A 20,342-nucleotide genomic window follows, 5' to 3' on the forward strand; every position below is an offset into this window, starting at 1 on the left:
TTGCGCCCCTGGAACCTCCCCAAGGAGTCAGGACCCCTGGAACCTCCCCAAGGACCCCTGGAACCCCCTAGAACCTCCCCAAGGACCCCTGGAACCTCCCCAAGGACCCCTGCTTCATATTGACTCCATGTGTCCATTGATGCTGGTTTTGTCTGTCTGTCTGTCTGTCTGTCTGTCTGTCCAGCTCAAAGTGCTTTACAGAACAAGAAAAGCAAGACAAAACAATAGCAGTAATGCAATAGGCCTACAGTGAGTGAGGACATGAATAACAAGGAATTTAAAATATCAACTAGCAAGGGTTGAGCTGTGCTTTAAAAATGTCTACAAAGTCTATTTTATTTTATTTCATTAATCAATAAAACGTACGTTTATCATTCATCCATGATAGTTTAATTGAATATAAAAACGTTTTTGAGTGCAAGCTGTAACTGCCGCAACAAGCTATTCCAAGTTCCACCAGTTCTCTGTGTGTGTGTGTGTGTGTGTGTGTGTGTGTGTGTGTGTGTGCGTGCGTGCGTGCGTGCGTACATGTGCATGTGTGTAAGAACTCCACCCAGCGGGTGTCCGTGATGCGTGAATTTGGAACTATCCCATTGAGATAGAATGAGCACCTCTGCATTCCATTGTTACAATGGGAGTCAACGCTAGTGTCGCCACTCTCTTACTAGATTACTCTGGGATGGTTTTACTTTGAAGGCCACTACATTAGCCGGAAGTTGACTTGCTGTCAGTTGTTGCTGAGCATGTAGTCAAAGATGGTCTATGTATGAAGATGGGCGAACTTCATTGGCGCAATTTGACTACAAATGGTCTATTAATATTAATATTAATATTAATGCTAAATACTACTAATAGGCTAATAATAATAATAATTGATAAGGAATGGTTCTCCCATTGGAAATTAATATACTAATAATAATAATAGGGAATGGTTAACATTCTGCCCGTCTGCTAATATTGACCACGCCCCCTTCAAGCAGATACAGGAAGTAAAGTGTAGTTGGTGCTTCTTGCTAACCCTCCTCCTCTTTGGGCAGTTGGGTGGGAAACAAGTTGACAACATTATAATAACTTCATGCTAGTAGAGTCAGAGTAGACACTTTGGTAAGTACCTAACCTTATTGGTCGATAACATTATTCACACACGGAAATGCGACGTGTTACAGTCGCTAAATGTTGTTTTTTTAATCAGTGGTTTTATGTTCGCTAGAGTAACGCCAAAACCTAACGTTGTTGTTGTTGTTTGCTAAAGCTAACCAACCGTTAGCTGTTTTAGCACACTGAGGTGAGGTCGCAGTTCACAGACAGGGAGGGACGGGACGGTATGTTCAAAATGACTTAATGCTGTATGTTTTAGCTTTGATTGATTGATTGAAAAAGGTATTAAGAGTTTTATTCCTGTTCTGTTCTTTTGCTAAGTGTCTATTTGTACGGCTCTAAATGTTTTGATGATTTGAACATGGTGGACCCTCTTGTAAACAAGTCACAAGTGTAATGCTTTATTGGGTCGTCCACTCACAGTTAACAGTCTGTAATTCTGCAAACTGTTAATACATATTTCAATAAATAAATCAATCAAGTAGAATGGGTGGGTACTACTGTTGAACTGTTCAAGGAAAGTACAGGTCAATACAAAATCTGCTATAGGGTAAAACCAGAAAAAGCACTTGTTTACACGAGGGTGACAGCTAGGGTCCTCCATCAGAACATTTAAATGGATAGATTGACTTCCGTCGTCTAGGTGACCTGTTGTTGTTAATACGCATATTATTACTTACATTATTGTGAACACTTGACTTAACAGTTGGCTAAAATCAGTGTCCACACTTGCCTTTTGTCTGTATGTCTGTCTGTCTGTCTGTGTCTGGATGGATGGATGGATAGATAGATAGAAGTATTTATTATCATTTTGCAGAATGGGTAACTTTCACATGAAATTACAACTCAATACAGAGACTGTTAAGGCTCATACATAGTCTGGATTTTCGGTGGTGAGGTGACCACCGAACTAAAACATGACGTCACTGAGCCGCGGTGAAGAGCAAACCACCGCCGCTCCAGCCCTTTCTCTCTGTTTTTACTCACCACCGCTCAACGTTATTTCAGCTCCGGTGGTCAGCTCACCACCGGAGCGGTGGTCACCTCATCACTGAAAATCCAGACTATGAATAGGCCTTTACTGTGGACGACACACTGATAGAGCGTTACACTGGTTTACAACACGGTCCACCATGTTCAATTCATCACAACATTTAGAGACGCACAAATATATACACATCTATATAAAACATCACGTAAGGAGGTAAAATCAAATTGAGACTGTTGATCACATGATGTCCACCACCTTCTCATTGATGAGAAGGATGCTGTTTTATTTGTGAAGCATTAAGAAGTGATACAAGATGATTTTAGCAGGTTGTTGTAGTGTTACAAAGTCCTGGCAGGGTTTGTTCTCAGCCGCCCACATTAGCCCCGCAACTCACGAACAAACAGGTTCCTGCCCAAGGATATCTTAATTATTATTAATAATTATTATAATTATATCGCGTCGCGTAATATAGCGTCCTCCACGCTGCATATAGAGCGTCACAGTCCCGCCCCCTCGAGATACCCGGAAAAAAGAAATACCCGTTCATTTTTCTCATAGACTTTTCAGAAAGTATTTATTTAAAGACGTTTACGCCGCAGACAAAGACAACTCTTGTCGTGATAAATCATGACAACAAACACAATGTTTTGGGCCAAACAAAGAATTAGAACACCTTTTTTGTTGTTTTTCTTCTTTGTAATTATTTGTTTGATCCAAAATATTGTGTATTGTGTCACGACTTGAGTTGGCTTCGTACGACACTTAAAAGGTCTTTAAATAAATACGTTTTGAAATGTCTATGAGGAAAAAATGCATTGGGATTCATTTCCTGGGCCTGGCGTCGTCATGAAAGCGGGTGGGACTGCGACGCTCTATAGCAGGGCTCAGGAACAACGGTTTCCTGCCCAGGAGATCTGCTCCAGACTAACATTTTTCACCAACGCCTTGGAACCTACAATTTGAACCGTCCCAAAGTGAATGTGTTTATATACAGTCCCATTTATTTTTTTTATTTTTCTTTATGTCATTCTAACCATTCACACTAATGTCAGGGCACAACATATAACAGTTATTTAAAGACTTCCAGCATTGCTTTTGAAAGTGGCAAGGAATCATAATCGGTATCATAATAATCCTTAAATGCATTAATCCGTGCACTAAATGCCTTCTTAAGAACTATTCATAGTCTGGATTTTCGGTGGTGAGGTGACCACCGGAGCTGAAATAACGTTGAGCGGTGGTGAGTAAAAACAGAGAGAAGGGCTGGAGCGGTGGCGGTGGTTTGCTCTTCACCACGGCTCGTGACGTCATTTTGTAGTTCGGTGGTCACCCCACCACCGCAAATCCAGACTATGTATGAGCCTTAAGAATCTTTAGATCAGCCCCAGAGGTGTAACATTTTGGAGAGGTCGCCTCGCCAGTTGCATTTCTGAATATGTGCAAAGTAATGAAAGTCTGAATCTGAATATAAATCCCTGTTTCTCTGCTTCTGTTTGTGGCAGATGGTAACCGACAGCAGATCGAGTTGATGTGATGGAGGTCACTTCAGCTCTACCCCTACTGAGCAAGTCCCCCCTGGGGACTTCTTTACCGTTCCCGCCAACGTCGAGAGGCGAGGGACAGCCGTGGGACATAGACACACGCAGCGCTTCTCTTCTGAGCCAACGCCCCGGGAGTTTGTCCCCAACCTCGCTGACGAGAGGCGAGGGACAGCCGTGGGACATAGACACACGCAGCGCTTCTCTTCTGAGCCAACGCCCCGGGAGTTTGTCCCCCACCGTGCTGACGAGAGGCGAGGGACAGCCGTGGGACAGACACAGCGCTTCTCTTCTGAGCCAACTCCCCGGGAGTTTGTCCCCCACCGCGCTGACGAGCCAACGCCCCGGGAGTTCGTCCCCGACCACGCTAACGAACCAATGCACCGGGACTTTGTCCCCGACCGCTCTGACGAGGGGCGAGGGACAAACATGGGAAGAAGCCTCGGTGAACTCCGCACCGGACTGCATCCCAATGATCCCATCCCCTGGCAGGTCCTCCTCGGCTGCCATGCCAATGATCCCATCCCCTGGCAGCTCCTCGGCTGCCATCCCAATGATCCCATCATCTTCTATTCCTAACGCCAGTGGTCAACATCCCACGGCCCAGACTGACGCCAGTGGACAACATCCCACGGCCCAGACTGACGCCAGTGGTCAAGCTCCCACGGCTCAGACTGACGCCAGTGGACAACATCCCACGGCCCAGACTGACTCCAGTGGACAACATCCCACGGCCCAGACTGACTCCAGTGGACAACATCCCACGGCCCAGACTGACTCCAGTGGACAACATCCCACGGCCCAGACTGACTCCAGTGGACACCATCCCACGGCCCAGACTGACTCCAGTGGACAACATCCCACGGCCCAGACTGACTCCAGTGGTCAGCGTCCAGCCCAGGACCAGGAGATGGACGGTAGTGACTTCCAGACACCAGACTGCAGATCCTCATCGTCTCCTGTTGGAGCCAAAGAGGAGCTGGGAGATATTAGACAGGTAATCTAAAGCTGCGTTGTGTGATACAGATAACGATTAGGATTAGCATTTAACCCATTCTGACCTGAGATCAGATTCTAAAAATGTCAGTCGTTCTTCAATTTTTCAAAAATAGCAGACCTACAAGCTCGTAGCGCGCCACTCGGTGGCGGGCTATGAGCTTGTAGATCTGCTATTTTTCAATAGCTAAAGCATGACATAATGCTAATACCAAAAGGAGTTTCCGCCCCAAAATGGGTTAATTGATACAACTTTTGATTGTTTCTGTTTTTAACCCATTCTGGACATAAATAATAATAAAAAAGGCTTCTGAATCCTAACGGATTTCTGAAAGAAACCTACAGTATCTTTCTATGTCAACCTTTTTCATGTCAAGGACCCCCAGAATTATCTGTATTTGGCTGCGGACCCCCATCTGAAAATATGTTGTTCCAGGGACCCCCCCCCCCCCAGAAGCAAAGATTTGAGTTAAAAGCGTTATAAAAAGAATATAATATAAAAGATTTGCACCACATGTTCATGGTTTTTCAAAAATAGCAGATCTACACAGCTCGTAGCTCAGTGGCCTTGTGGTTAGAGTGTCCGCCCTGAGACTGGGAGGTCGGGGTTCAATCCCCGGCCGGGTCATACCAAAGACTGTAAAAATGGGACCCAGTGCCTCCCTGCTTGACACTCGGCATCAAGGGTTGGATTGGGACATACTAGCGTCATGTCCAAGGGGTGTACTTGTACATCAAGCTGCCTCACGCTACAGAAACAGGAGATAGGCTCCTGCCCTATGGGCCTCATGGCTACAGAAACAGGAGATAGGCTCCTGCCCTATGGGCCTCATGGCTACAGAAACAGGAGATAGGCTCCTGCCCTATGGGCCTCATGGCTACAGAAACAGGAGATAGGCTCCTGCCCCTATGGGCCTCATGGCTACAGAAACAGGAGATAGGCTCCTGCCCTATGGGCCTCATGGCTACAGAAACAGGAGATAGGCTCCTGCCCCTATGGGCCTCATGGCTACAGAAACAGGAGATAGGCTCCTGCCCTATGGGCCTCATGGCTACAGAAACAGGAGATAGGCTCCTGCCCTATGGGCCTCATGGCTACAGAAACAGGAGATAGGCTCCTGCCCCTATGGGCCTCATGGCTACAGAAACAGGAGATAGGCTCCTGCCCTATGGGCCTCATGGCTACAGAAACAGGAGATAGGCTCCTGCCCCTATGGGCCTCATGGCTACAGAAACAGGAGATAGGCTCCTGCCCTATGGGCCTCATGGCTACAGAAACAGGAGATAGGCTCCTGCCCCTATGGGCCTCATGGCTCGGGCGCTACGAGCTGTAGTATCCTTGCCGAGTAGATCTGCCGAGTAGATCTGCTATTCTTCACGTAGATCTGCTATTCTTCAATAGCTAAAGTATAAAGTAATGCTATCCGTTCCCGTTCAGAATGGGTTGACTCTGTCCAGAGTCCGCCGATAACCTCATTTCTGGACCCGACTGTCTCACAGTGCCGTTTTAGTAACCGTTATTGGACCCTGTTGTTTTGCAGACACTGGAGGTCGATGGGTCTCGTAGTATTCCCGGGGCAGGAGGTCCACTTCTGAACGCTCCGACTGAAGCAACGGCACCACGACAAAAACGTCAACCGAGGACCCGCAGAGAAACCAGGACTCCGGTCACCAAACGCCGGTCTAGAAAGGAACCATCAGAACAGAACCCTCTTCCCCTCTCCCCCACAGAACCACCAGAACAGAAGAACCCTCTTCCACTCTCCCCCACAGAACCATCGGAACAGAACCCTCTTCCCCTCTCCCCCACAGAACCATCAGAACAGAACCCTCTTCCACTCTCCACCACAGAACCACCAGAACAGAACCCTCTTCCACTCTCCCCCACAGAACCCGCAGGACGGTTGATACGCAGCGGTTCTCTTTTAAGCGAATCCCCTGAGAGTTGCTTACCAACAGCGCCAGAAGTAACAGAAGCCTCTGTTAGCTCCACACCAGACTGTGCATCCTCGGCTGCCATCCTGATCCCACCCCCTGTTTCATTGTCTCCTGTTGGAACCAAAGGACAGGTAATAGCACCTTTTAGGACAGTCTGTATTGTGTCATACAAGCCCGCTAATGCTTAGAATTGTCTTCATTTATTTCATTGATTAATCTTTAGATTTTCTTCTCCAAACTGCCTGTAAATTAATTTCACCTTGGGAGGGAGTCTGCCTCCACCTTTTCTTTTTTTAACCCATTTGTCTCACAATGTCATTTAGTAACTTATTGGCCTCTTTTCAGACTCCAGAGGTGGATTCATCTTTGAGCGTTCAGCGGTCGACCTCCTCTGGGCGTAGGACGTCTACGACTAAAACAAAGGGAAGACAGAAATGTCCAAAAGGTCAACCAAAGACTTGCACAGAAAAGAAGTCTCCAGCCAAACGGCGTAGAAAGGACCAGGAGATGGAAGGTAGCGATGCCAACGCTCCACCACAGTGCGGCAGACCCGTGTCTGAATCCCAGGAGTTGGATCCACCAGAGAGAGGTATCGTATTTTACATACTGTAGGTCTTCTGTGCTATTTTGGTCACCTTATAGAACGTCGCAGTCCCGCCCCCTTTCAGAACGACGAGTGGCCCAGGAAATGATTCTCCATTCATTTTCTCCATAGGCTTTTTAAAAAGTATTTATATAAAGACGGTTACGCCGCAGACAAAGCTAACTCGGATCGTGACAAATCATGACAATGAACACAATATTTTGTGCCGATCAAATAATTTGAAAGAATAAAATGAAGGCAGGAGACAACACTATTTGTTTTGTTTTTCTTAATACTAATTATTTGATCGGCCCAAAATATTTGTTTTTATTGTCATGATTTGTCACGATCCGAGTTGGCTTTGTCGTAACCGTCTGTAAATAAATACTTTTTGAAAAGCCTATGGAGAAAATGAACGGAGAATCATTTCCTGGGCCACTCGTCGTTCTGAAAGGGGGCGGGACTGCGACGCTCTATTAGTCTGATGATGAAAGGTTTTAACCGGCGACTGAAACTGGGATATCAATTTTATCCAATCATGCTAGAAAATGCAGTCAGGATACAGATTAAACACGTGGAACTGTAAAGTGATCACACAAATAAATGAGCAGACACAATTGGAACTGGAACACTATAAAAAATGAAGCTCATTAATAGCTACTCTCTCAGAAAAGGAAGAAATCTAAAATAAAAAGGTCATCTACCTAAAAAAAAGAAAGTTCTGTTTATTAACTGTTTATTAAAGAGCTGGAGAGACTGAATAAAATCTCCATAGCAATGATGAACTATCAGAATGTAGTGATGTAACCTTTTAATAATGACATGGCAGGTCAGAACAGGGTAAAATCACCTTTTTACATTTTTAATTACTATGCTCAGAAAAAAAAAATTCTATAGTGTTAATTCATCTGGTCTATTAATTGGTATTGTCCTGAAAATGTGACAGCATGAATTCTGGCTTTAAAGTGACATTGATAAGCATACGCATATTCACTGTGAAGATGGTACAGGAATTAATGTAACATTACGTATGAGTCTATTAACTAATATCTGGACAACTGTATACTGTGGTTTTCCCTCCACCTATTTTGATGATTATCATTCTAAACATGTCTTTGGAATTGAGGGATTTAGCGCATCATGCCAACACAGTGAAAGTAATGGGTTATGCGTGTTTTAATGTATAATGTAATTATTAATGTATGTTTGGGTGAGTGAAATGCATTGCTCTTTGTTTTATTCTAGACATCTATGACTTTCTGGACTATTTCTCCCCCCCACCCCCTATTGTTGGAGCCAACAAACAGGTATGGGAAAATAATAGACCTTTCTGGCAGGTATTTATAGTTAATGATTATAAAATAATAGACCTTTCTGGCAGGTATTTACAGTTAATGATTAGGATTTAATTAAAATAATAGACCTTTCTGGCAGGTATTTACAGTTAATGATTAGGATTTAATTAAAATAATAGACCTTTCTGGCAGGTATTTACAGTTAATGATTAAATAATAGACCTTTCTGGCAGGTATTTACAGTTAATGATTAAATAATAGACCTTTCTGGCAGGTATTTACAGTTAATGATTAAATAATAGACCTTTCTGGCAGGTATTAAAATAATAGACCTTTCTGGCAGGTATTAAAATAATAGACCTTTCTGGCAGGTATTAAAATAATAGACCTTTCTGGCAGGTATTAAAATAATAGACCTTTCTGGCAGGTATTAAAATAATAGACCTTTCTGGCAGGTATTAAAATAATAGACCTTTCTGGCAGGTATTAAAATAATAGACCTTTCTGGCAGGTATTAAAATAATAGACCTTTCTGGCAGGTATTTATTTACAGTTAATGATTAGGATTTTATCTTAATTTATATAATTGGTCTTTTGTTGATCAGTCTTTTTGTTTAACTAATTGCACCTTAGATTGAGAGTCTGCTGCCTCTACCCTGCTCACTCCACCCTTTATGACTCCTCTGTCTCACAATGCTGCCTCCACCCTGCTCACTCTACCCTTTATGACTCCTCTGTAGAGTCTGCTGCCTCCACCCTGCTCACTCTACCCTTTATGACTCCTCTGTCTGCTGCCTCCACCCTGCTCACTCTACCCTTTATGACTGTCTGCTGCCTCCACCCTGCTCACTCTACCCTTTAGATTGAGAGTCTGCTGCCTCCACCCTGCTGCCTCTACCCTTTAGATTGAGAGTCTGCTGCCTCCACCCTGCTCACTCTACCCTTTAGATTGAGAGTCTGCTGCCTCCACCCTGCTGCCTCTACCCTTTAGATTGAGAGTCTGCTGCCTCCACCCTGCTGCCTCTACCCTTTAGATTGAGAGTCTGCTGCCTCCACCCTGCTCACTCTACCCTTTAGATTGAGAGTCTGCTGCCTCCACCCTGCTCACTCTACCCTTTAGATTGAGAGTCTGCTGCCTCCACCCTGCTCACTCTACCCTTTATGACTCCTCTGTCTCACAATGTCATTTAATACTCTTTCAGCGCCACCTGGTGGTCACCAGTTTTGGCTTTGGTTGCCAATTAGCCCATTATAAAAAAAAGAAAGAAAATGTAATTCTATTATGCATGTAATGTGCATGTCATCACCTGTACACCAGATTAGAGGAATTTTCTAAATATGGATTAAAAAAATAAAATAAAAAAAGGATTAAAATCGTTTTATCGTCCATGGCAATCAGTGCATAATTGGATTCAACTCGTCTTAACGTTTATGGCACTTAAACTGTTTTAATAACTTATTGGGCCTGCTCATTTCAGACTCCAGAGGTGGATTCATCTTTGAGCATTCAGCGGTCGACCTCTGGGCTTAAGAATTCTACGACTAAAGCAAAGGGAAGACAGAAATGTCCAAAAGTTCAACCAAAGACTTGCACAGAAAAGAAGCCTCCAGCCAAACGGCGGAATAAAAAGGACCAGGAAGGTAGCGATGCCAACGCTCCACCACAGTGCAGCAGACTCACGTCTGAATCCCAGGAGTTGGATTCACCAGAGAGAGGTATTTAGTACTTGGGTGTTCTGTGCCATATTGGTCACTTCATTCCCATATTCTGATGAGAGAGAGATTTTAACCGTGAATCGGAGGTACAATACAGCACCGAAGTTCATGTACTTTTTATTTGCATTGTAATCCCCGTAGGGTTTAGATCGCCTCATATAAGAACTGTGTTTGAAAAATCACTGTTCACCAGGCATCTTTGGATTTCATAAGGCTATTTTGTGTGTTTTAACAATATCTAAAAAGTTTAGTTGAATGTAGGAGACTAACGCATGCCAGTATGGTGAAAATAAATGATTATATGTATATGTTGGGGTGAGTGGAATTCATTGCTGTTTTTGTATTTTATTTTATAGACATCTTCGACTTTCTGGACCATTTCTCCCCACCTCCCCCTGTGTCATCGTCTCATGTTGGAGCCAAAGAACAGGTAGATGGAAATTATTAAACTATATTTATTATAATATTACACCCTTCAGGAGGTAGTTAAAGCTGTATTCTACAACAGGTCGTTTCGAGGAAGCAATCTGATTGGTTGAAACGGCTTCTAGCCGTGGATCAAACCAGCACCGTTCACCACCTAATCAAAACAAATAATTCAGCCGCTTTTGGGACATTTGTGGTCGTAGTGACTACATCTGTCATTAAAAAATATATTCTTTCAGCGATTTTCTTAGTTTTAAGGGTAACTGTTGTAGAATTGCAATATTACACTCGAGGGTGTTGTTTAACGTGATTATTGCCACGACAGTGATGCGGTCAGGAACGAGACAAAGTCAAGTTCCGCAAGCATCACTGAAGTGAAACCACACCCTCTCGTGTAATATTGCTTAATTGAGTACCGGTTAGGATTAATTTATATATTTAGTCTTTTGGTTTTTTTAACTCTTCAAACTGCCTGTAATTTAATTTCTCCTTGGTACTGAAGGTTGTCAAGAGTCTGCCTCCAACCTGCTCACTCTACCTTTTATGACTCCTCCGTCTCACAATGCCATTTAGTAACTTATTGGGCCTCTTTTCAGACTCCAGAGGTGGATTCATCTCTGAGCGTTCAGCGGTCGACCTCCTCTGGGCGTAGGACGTCTACGACTAAAACAAAGGGAAGACAGAAATGTCCAAAAGGTCAACCAAAGACTTGCACAGAAAAGAAGTCTCCAGCCAAACGTCGGTCTAGAAAGGACCAGGAGATGGAAGGACCAGGAGGAAAGGACCAGGAGATGTCTGAATCCCAGGAGTTGGATTCTCCAGAGAGAGGTATTCATTTTACACACTGTAGGTTTTCTGTGGTCTTCGGTTGGTCACGTTATTAATCTGATGAGAGAGATTTGAACTGGAAATGAAGTCAGAGTTACAATACAATGCTATCACAGTACAGAGGATGTACAGTATCAATACAATGCTATCACAGTACAGAGGATGAATTAATACAATGCTATCACAGTACAGAGGATGAATTAATACAATGCTATCACAGTACAGAGGATGAATTAATACAATGCTATCACAGTACAGAGGATGAATTAATACAATGCTATCACAGTACAGAGGATGAATTAATACAATGCTATCACAGTACAGAGGATGAATTAATACAATGCTTTGACAGTACAGAGGATGAATTAATACAACGCTATCACAGTACAGAGGATGAATTAATACAATGCTATCACAGTACAGAGGATGAATTAATACAACGCTATCACAGTACAGAGGATGAATTAATACAATGCTATCACAGTACAGAGGATGAATTAATACAATGCTATCACAGTACAGAGGATGAATTAATACAATGCTATCACAGTACAGAGGATGAATTAATACAATGCTTTGACAGTACAGAGGATGAATTAATACAATGCTTTGACAGTACAGAGGATGAATTATGATCTGTGTGTCATAGCGTGAGCGAACCCCTTCTGGTGTTTAAAGCATTATGTTCTACTTTAGCTATTGAAAAATAGCAGATCTACAAGCTCATAGCGCGGCACTGTCCCTCCCTCCCACCACACGTATAAACTGTACTTTTTGGCCAGAAAGGGAGTTTTTTTCCCCGGAGGAAAAATATTCTCTGAGGCTTTTCTCTGGGCAATATCGGCGCAGTGCAGTAACTAAAAGTATTTTTTTCCCCGGTGGAAACAAATCCCCTTTTGGCCAAAAAGTGTGGTGAAAAATAGCAGATGTACAAGCTCATAGAGTGGCATTCGGTGCCGCGCTATGAGCTTGTAGATCTGCTGTTTGTCAATAGCTAAAGCATAACATAATTCCAAACTGAAATGTTCTTTAAAAATGTGAAAATAATGCTTGCATACATAACTTAAAAGGTTTATTCCAACGTTCTACAAAAGGGAGATTTGCCACTGTTGAATCACATTTCTGTTTTATAGATGGTTGATCATGTCAAGTCCAAATTAAAAGTTATAAAATGATCATAAAACGAGTCTCACTGTTTGCCAAGCATCGTTTGATTTCATAAGGCTATTTTGATGTTTTAACAATTTCTAAAAGTTTAGTTGAATATAGGAGGTTTAGTGTAGGCTAGCACTGTGAAAGTAATTGATTTTTGGACATGTTTGTGCGAGTGAAATTCAATGCCGTTTTTTAAATGTTGTCTGGGTGAGTGAAATTGCTTTTTTGTTTGTTTTATGTTCTAGACGTCTTCGACTTTTTGGACTTTTTATCCAACCTGCCATCTGTAGGAGGAGCCAACGGACAGGTAATAGGAAATACTAGACTGTTTCAGATCCAGACCTACTTCTGCAGACAGACAGGTGTATAAAGACCTTCTTCAGACAGACGGGTATAAAGACCTTCAGACAGACAGGTTTATAATGACCTCCTTCAGACAGACAGGTATATAAAGACCTTCAGACAGACAGGTGTATAACGACCTTCAGACAGACAGGTGTTCAGATCCAGACCTACTATACGTTGGGTGTATAAAGTTGTATGGTGTCATACATAACCCCCTACAGTTAACGGTTAGAATTGTCTCTTAATTTATTTCATTGATTAATCTTTTCTGTTTAACTAATTCAAACTGCCTCCAACCTGCTCACCCCACCTTTTTATGACTCCTCTGTCTCACAATGTCATTTAGTAACTTATTGGGCTCTTTTCAGACTCCAGAGGTGGATTCATCTTTGAGCGTTCAGCGGTCGACCTCTGGGCGTAGGACGTCTACGACTAAAGCAAAAGGAAGACAGAAATGTCCAAAAGGTCAACCAAAGACTTGCACAGAAAAGAAGCCTCCAGCCAAACGCCGGTCTAGAAAGGACCAGGAGATGGAAGGTAGCCAGTTGGATTCACCAGAGAGAGGTATCGTATTTTTTCCTAGGTTCTATATTGGTCACTTTATTAATCTGAGCAAGATTTATTTTTTTACCAGAAGTCAGAGTTGCAATACAATGCCATCAGAGAGGATAAATGACTATGGCTAGCGTGAGCCACACCACATCTGGTCTGATATAGATTGAAAATGAGTCAAGTACAGAATTAGAATCTTCAATTGTTCATCTATCGTTCCCCTAAGCCGCATTGTCAAACTCAAATACACAGTGGGCCAAAATAAAGAAATTGGTACAAGTCGAGGGCCGGACTGTGTTTCAACGGCAAACGGCAAAAAAGAAAATGCATTGTTATTAAACTCAGTTTCCTGTTCTACGATCCTCACCAAGCACTGCTTTCATAGTAAAATGAGAAAGTAAATCAAATGCATTCTGGGACTTGTAGTATTATGGTGGTCCGTGCAATATACTAGAGGGCCAGTTCTAGTACTAATTAAAATATCATCCCAAAGCGGGCCAAAGATAATTCATTCACGGGCCTGATTTGGCCCCCGGGCCTTGAGTTTGACATATAAAAATATGAAAATAATGCTTGCATATGTATATTTTGCCAGGTTTATTCTAGAAAAGGAAGATTTGCCACTGTAAAATCTTATCATCGTTAAAGTCTCTCATAGACGGCTGCGTAATAAAGTTATGATCAACCTTCAATTTTCCGTCATGTACAAATTTAAAAAAATGAAACCTGTTAACCCATTCTGACCGGGCACCCATTTTGGTGTTAGCATCATGTTATGCTTTACCTATTGAAAAATAGCAGATCTACAAGCTCATATCGCGCCACCGAGTGGCGCGATACGAGCTTGTAGGTCTGCTATTTTTGAAAAATTCGAAGAACGACTGACATTTTTAGAATCTGATCTCAGGTCAGAATGGGTTCATCAGACCAGTGTGTGTCCAGTGGAAACCTCGTATGAATCTGATCTCAGGTCAGAATGGGTTAAAATGGGAGATTTAGTGCATGCCAGCACAGTAAAAGTAATGGATTGTGGACATATGTGGCATTGTTTGGGTGAGTAAACTTAATTTCCGTTTTGTTTTTGATAGACATCTTTGACTTTCTGGACCATTTCTCCCCACCTCCCCCTATTCCATCGTCTCACGTTGGAGCCAACGAACAGGTATGAGAAAATGTTAGACCTATCTGGCAGGTATTTAAAGGCGCAGTGAAACGGAAATGGTGAACAACTTGAAAATGGTGTTTCCACATGAAACACCGGTCTGAAGTTTCTGAACCAATCAGAGTGTCGCATCCCTTCAGGCTAATGCTATGCGCAACAGCGTGGTGTTGTTTGTTTATAAATCAGAGGGTCGCCCAGCACAACCAGTTTACTGTTATGTGGCTTATTTCTACCCTATAATGTTTTCAGATACATATTTTAGCGTGATGATTAAGTTGAAACCGAGTAATACACTGTCTGAATGTTATCTTGAATGGAAATAAAAACGGAGTAATCTGTAATCAGAAGCAGCTGTGTTGCATGGATGCGCAGACATGGGGAATTAAACATGTGAGCTTCATTTTTATTGGCTTTTATCGATGTGTATCTCTACACGTCATCACGCAGCACGTTTTCGTTTTAATAAATAAATAATACAATCGTTTTTATGGACCTTTGATATAAAAACACACAGAAATGAGAATTTTCCCATTGTTTTGGCATCCATTGTTAGGTATGCCCATATGATGACCACAGATATGGTCTAAAAGTGTGAAAAACTTATTTTTCATTTCACTGCGCCTTTAAAGATGCATTGTGTGCAGATAATGATTAGGATTTGCTTTTAATTTATATAATTCACCTTTAGCTACGTAGACTAGACACTCACACACTTTCCAGCCAGGCTCATTCATTCCAATGTAAATATCATGGATTTTACACATTAACCCATTCTGACCTGAGATCAGATTCATGCGAGGTTTCCACGGGACACACACTGGTCTGATTAACCCATTCTGACCTGAGATCAGATTCTAAAAATGTCAGTAGTTATTCGATTTTTCAAAAATAGCAGACCTACAAGCTCGTAGCGCGCCACTCGGTGGCGCGCTATGAGCTTGTAGATCTGCTATTTTTCAATAGGTAAAGCATAACATGATGCTAACACCAAAATGGGTGCCCGGTCAGAATGGGTTAAATACTGGTTCATTTTTGGAACCAGACCTTCACAAATCCGTCAACAAGGCCTGCCCTACTGTATGCACTGGAAAAATATGTGCGTGACATTTCTCTTCTTAAAACAATGTTTTATCATAAGGAAAACTATTGGTGGAGAGGTTTGTCTAACGCATGTTATGCTTAGCTGTGGATGTGGATTGGATCAGAGCAGTTTGGGGAGGGGCTTAATGGTTTTCTTTAACTCTTCAAAAGGTTTTTTCAATTCATTGCAACTTGGGATCTTTTACTCCTCCGTCTCACAATGTCATTTAGTAACTTATTGGGCCTCTTTTCAGACTCCAGAGGTGGATTCATCTTTGAGCATTCAGCGGTCCACCTCTGGGCGTAGGACGTCTACAACTAAAGCAAAAGGAAGACAGAAAAGTCCAAAAGGTCAACCAAAGACTTGCACAAAAAAGAAGCCTCCAGCCAAACGCCGGTCTAGAAAGGACCAGGAGATGGAAGGTAGCGATGCCAACGCTCCACCATCAGTTAGGACTGACAATCTTTATTCAGAGACCCCAGAGCGCTCTACAGAGTCCAGCCTGCAGGTGAAGACGAGTTCTCCAGAAGCAGCTGCCTTCTCCAGAGATCCAGAGCTCCCAGCAGCAGGACGGGAGAAGAGACCTAGACGGTTACCCCAGCACTTACACAACTTCTCCTTGGGTGAGTGGGAGTGGGACTTTACTGGGGGGACACTGGATCCCCTCATGGGGGGACACTGGATCCCCTCATGGGGGGACACTGGATCCCCTCATGGGGGGACACTGGATCCCATCATGGGGGGACGCTGGATCCCCTTCAGGCGGGGACACTGGATCCCCTCATGGGGGGACACTGGATCCCCTCATGGGGGGACACTGGATCCCATCATGGGGGGACGCTGGATCCCCTTCAGGCGGGGACACTGGATCCCCTCATGGGGGGACACTGGATCCCATCATGTGGGGACACTGGATCCCATCATGTGGGGACACTGGATCCCATCATGGGGGACGCTGGATCGCCTCATGGGGGGACACTGGATCCCATCATGGGGTATCGCAGTAGTAAGAAGCAATTATACAACAGTTGCCCTTAAAACTAAGATAATCGTCAAAATACTATTTTTTTTCAATGACAGATGTAGTCACTATGTCTACGACGACAAATGTGCCAAGAAACTATCTCTAGCCTCGCCTAGCCTCCGAGTCTGCTGCGCTCTGGGAGAACAGAAACTAGCTCTAGCCTCGCCTAGCCTCCGAGTCTGCTGCGCTCTGAGAGAACAGAAACTAGCTCTAGCCTCGCCTAGCCTCCGAGTCTGCTGCGCTCTGAGAGAACAGAAACTATCTCTAGCCTCGCCTAGCCTCCGAGTCTGCTGCGCTCTGGGAGAACAGAAACTATCTCTAGCCTCGCCTAGCCTCCGAGTCTGCTGCGCTCTGGGAGAACAGAAACTAGCTCTAGCCTCGCCTAGCCTCCGAGTCTGCTGCGCTCTGAGAGAACAGAAACTAGCTCTAGCCTCGCCTAGCCTCCGAGTCTGCTGCGCTCTGGGAGAACAGAAACTATCTCTAGCCTCGCCTAGCCTCCGAGTCTGCTGCGCTCTGGGAGAACAGAAACTATCTCTAGCCTCGCCTAGCCTCCGAGTCTGCTGCGCTCTGGGAGAACAGAAACTAGCTCTAGCCTCGCCTAGCCTCCGAGTCTGCTGCGCTCTGGGAGAACAGAAACTAGCTCTAGCCTCGCCTAGCCTCCGAGTCTGCTGCGCTCTGGGAGAACAGAAACTAGCTCTAGCCTCGCCTAGCCTCCGAGTCTGCTGCGCTCTGGGAGAACAGAAACTAGCTCTAGCCTCGCCTCGCCTCCGAGTCTGCTGCGCTCTGGGAGAAAAGCACGGCTGGATTATTTGTTCTGATTAGCCGTGTCGTTATCGTGGTTTAAGCACGGCCACCAATCAGATTGCTTCCTCGAAACGACCTGTTGTATAATGCGTATTATACACAATTATGTTGATACTTACACAGTGGTGTTGCTTGAGACTTTGACTTAACCATCCAATTATATTTAACACACACAAAATCTTGGCAAAATCTCGCAAACCGCAACCACCCGCAATCCACGGATGGTTGCGGATTGATAAATTGGAATAATTAATTAATGCGGTCGGATAACGGGCGGATTATGAATATCCACACCGCTCCTCCGCAGGTCTCTAGCTGCTGTGCACCATGTGGATGTACAGTAATGTTGTTAGACATTACAGTAATGTTGTTAGACTATGCACCATGTGGATGTACAGTAATGTTGTTAGACATTACAGTAATGTTGTTAGACTATGCACCATGTGGCTGTAAAGGTCTCTAGCTGCTATGCACCATGTGGCTGTACAGTAATGTTGTTAGACATTACAGTAATGTTGTTAGACTATGCACCATGTGGATGTACAGTAATGTTGTTAGACATTACAGTAATGTTGTTAGACTATGCACCATGTGGATGTACAGTAATGTTGTTAGACATTACAGTAATGTTGTTAGACTATGCACCATGTGGATGTACAGTAATGTTGTTAGACATTACAGTAATGTTGTTAGACTATGCACCATGTGGCTGTAAAGGTCTCTAGCTGCTATGCACCATGTGGCTGTACAGTAATGTTGTTAGACATTACAGTAATGTTGTTAGACTATGCACCATGTGGATGTACAGTAATGTTGTTAGACATTTGACATTCCACTCTTCCCCACAGACACAGAACAGGTGATACGCAGCAGTTCCTTTTTAAGCGAACCAACCACGCCACCTAGAGGTGAACCATGGGACACAGCAGAAGCCTTTGTTAGCTCCACACCAGACTGTGCATCCTCGGCTGCCGTCCTGATCCCACCCCCTGTTTCATTGTCTCCTGTTGGAACCAAAGGACAGGTAATAGCACCTTTTAGGACAGTCGGGTATTTAAAGCTGTTTTGTGTAGATGCCCCCTATGTAGTCCCCTGCTTTTTTTTCTGTCTCACAATGCCATTTAGTAACTTATTGGGCCTGCTTTTTTCAGACTCCAGAGGTGGATTCATCTTTGAGCGTTCAGCGGTCGACCTCTGCTTTAGTCCTACGCCCAAAGGGAAGACAAAAAGGTCAACCAAGGTCTTCCACAGAAAAGAAGTCTCCAGCCAAACGGCGTAGAAAGGACCAGGAGATGGAAGGACCAGGAGGAAAGGACCAGGAGATGGAAGGACCAGGAGGAAAGGACCAGGAGATGGAAGGTAGCGATGCCAACGCTCCACCACAGTGCGGCAGACCCGTGTCTGAATCCCAGGAGTTGGATCCACCAGAGAGAGGTATTATCTTATATACAGTAGGTGTACTGTGATTCACCAGAGAGAGGTATTATCTTATATACAGTAGGTGTACTGATTCACCAGAGAGAGGTATTATCTTATATACAGTAGGTGTACTGATTCTCCAGAGAGAGGTATTATCTTATATACAGTAGGTGTACTGATTCACCAGAGAGAGGTATTATCTTATATACAGTAGGTGTACTGTGATTCACCAGAGAGAGGTATTATCTTATATACAGTAGGTGTACTGTGATTCACCAGAGAGAGGTATTATCTTATATACAGTAGGTGTACTGATTCACCAGAGAGAGGTGTTATCTTATATACAGTAGGTGTACTGTGATTCTCCAGAGAGAGGTATTATCTTATATACAGTAGGTGTACTGATTCACCAGAGAGAGGTATTATCTTATATACAGTAGGTGTACTGATTCACCAGAGAGAGGTATTGTCTTATATACAGTAGGTGTACTGTGATTCACCAGAGAGAGGTATTATCTTATATACAGTAGGTGTACTGATTCACCAGAGAGAGGTATTATCTTATATACAGTAGGTGTACTGATTCACCAGAGAGAGGTATTATCTTATATACAGTAGGTGTACTGTGATTCTCCAGAGAGAGGTATTATCTTATATACAGTAGGTGTACTGTGATTCTCCAGAGAGAGGTATTATCTTATATACAGTAGGTGTACTGTGATTCTCCAGAGAGAGGTATTATCTTATATACAGTAGGTGTACTCTGCCACATTGGCCACTTTATTAATTGTCACACAAATAATTGCCATTAATGATTTAATTGTGTTTTCTGATAGATAATCTCTATTCAGAGAGCCCGGACCGCTCCATGGAGTCCAGCCTGCAGGTGAAGATGAGTTCTCCAGAAGCAGCCAGAACCGTTTCTCCAGAGAAGAGACCTAGACGGTTACCCCAGCACTTCCACAACTTCTCCTTGGGTGAGTGGGACTTTACTGGGGGGGACGCTGGATCCCATCATGGGGGGACACTGGATCCCCTCATGGGGGGACACTGGATCCCCTCATGGGGGGACGCTGGATCCCATCATGGGGGGACACTGGATCCCAGTAGTAAAGTAATGTTGTTAGACATTTGACATTCCACTCTTCCCCACAGACTCAGAACAGTTGATACGCAGCAGTTCTTTTTTAAGCGAACCAACCACGCCACCTAGAGGTGAACCATGGGACACAGCAGAAGCCTCTGTTACCTCCACACCAGACTGTACATCCTCGGTTGCCATCCTGATCCCACCCCCTGTTTCATTGTCTCCTGTTGGAACCAAAGGACAGGTAATGGGACCTTTTAGGACAGTGAGGTATTTAAAGCTGTTTTGTGTCATACCTGCTCAC

At 43.8% G+C, this 20,342-nt stretch overlaps 1 protein-coding gene across 1 annotated transcript in view; it reads left to right on the forward strand.

Moving 5' to 3' along the window:
- The first annotated feature begins 1,029 nt into the window (after nucleotides 1–1,029).
- LOC308321446 (uncharacterized protein) overlaps nucleotides 1,030–20,342 on the forward strand; it is a 32,648-nt gene continuing 13,335 nt past the window's right edge. The window contains exons 1-14 of the mRNA XM_080772335.1: nucleotides 1,030–1,104; nucleotides 3,592–4,624; nucleotides 6,165–6,692; nucleotides 6,907–7,150; nucleotides 8,390–8,451; nucleotides 9,918–10,155; nucleotides 10,512–10,585; nucleotides 11,178–11,409; nucleotides 12,810–12,871; nucleotides 13,278–13,473; nucleotides 14,550–14,623; nucleotides 18,684–18,966; nucleotides 19,788–19,928; nucleotides 20,107–20,282. Coding sequence (XP_080628461.1) covers nucleotides 3,623–4,624; nucleotides 6,165–6,692; nucleotides 6,907–7,150; nucleotides 8,390–8,451; nucleotides 9,918–10,155; nucleotides 10,512–10,585; nucleotides 11,178–11,409; nucleotides 12,810–12,871; nucleotides 13,278–13,473; nucleotides 14,550–14,623; nucleotides 18,684–18,966; nucleotides 19,788–19,928; nucleotides 20,107–20,282 — 3,312 coding nt within the window. The 5' untranslated portion in view covers nucleotides 1,030–1,104; nucleotides 3,592–3,622. The remainder of the gene's footprint in view (nucleotides 1,105–3,591; nucleotides 4,625–6,164; nucleotides 6,693–6,906; nucleotides 7,151–8,389; nucleotides 8,452–9,917; nucleotides 10,156–10,511; nucleotides 10,586–11,177; nucleotides 11,410–12,809; nucleotides 12,872–13,277; nucleotides 13,474–14,549; nucleotides 14,624–18,683; nucleotides 18,967–19,787; nucleotides 19,929–20,106; nucleotides 20,283–20,342) is intronic.

The sequence above is a fragment of the Protomyctophum bolini genome (genome assembly GCF_963924005.1).
Source record: "Protomyctophum bolini genome assembly, chromosome: 1".
NCBI lineage: Eukaryota > Metazoa > Chordata > Actinopteri > Myctophiformes > Myctophidae > Protomyctophum > Protomyctophum bolini.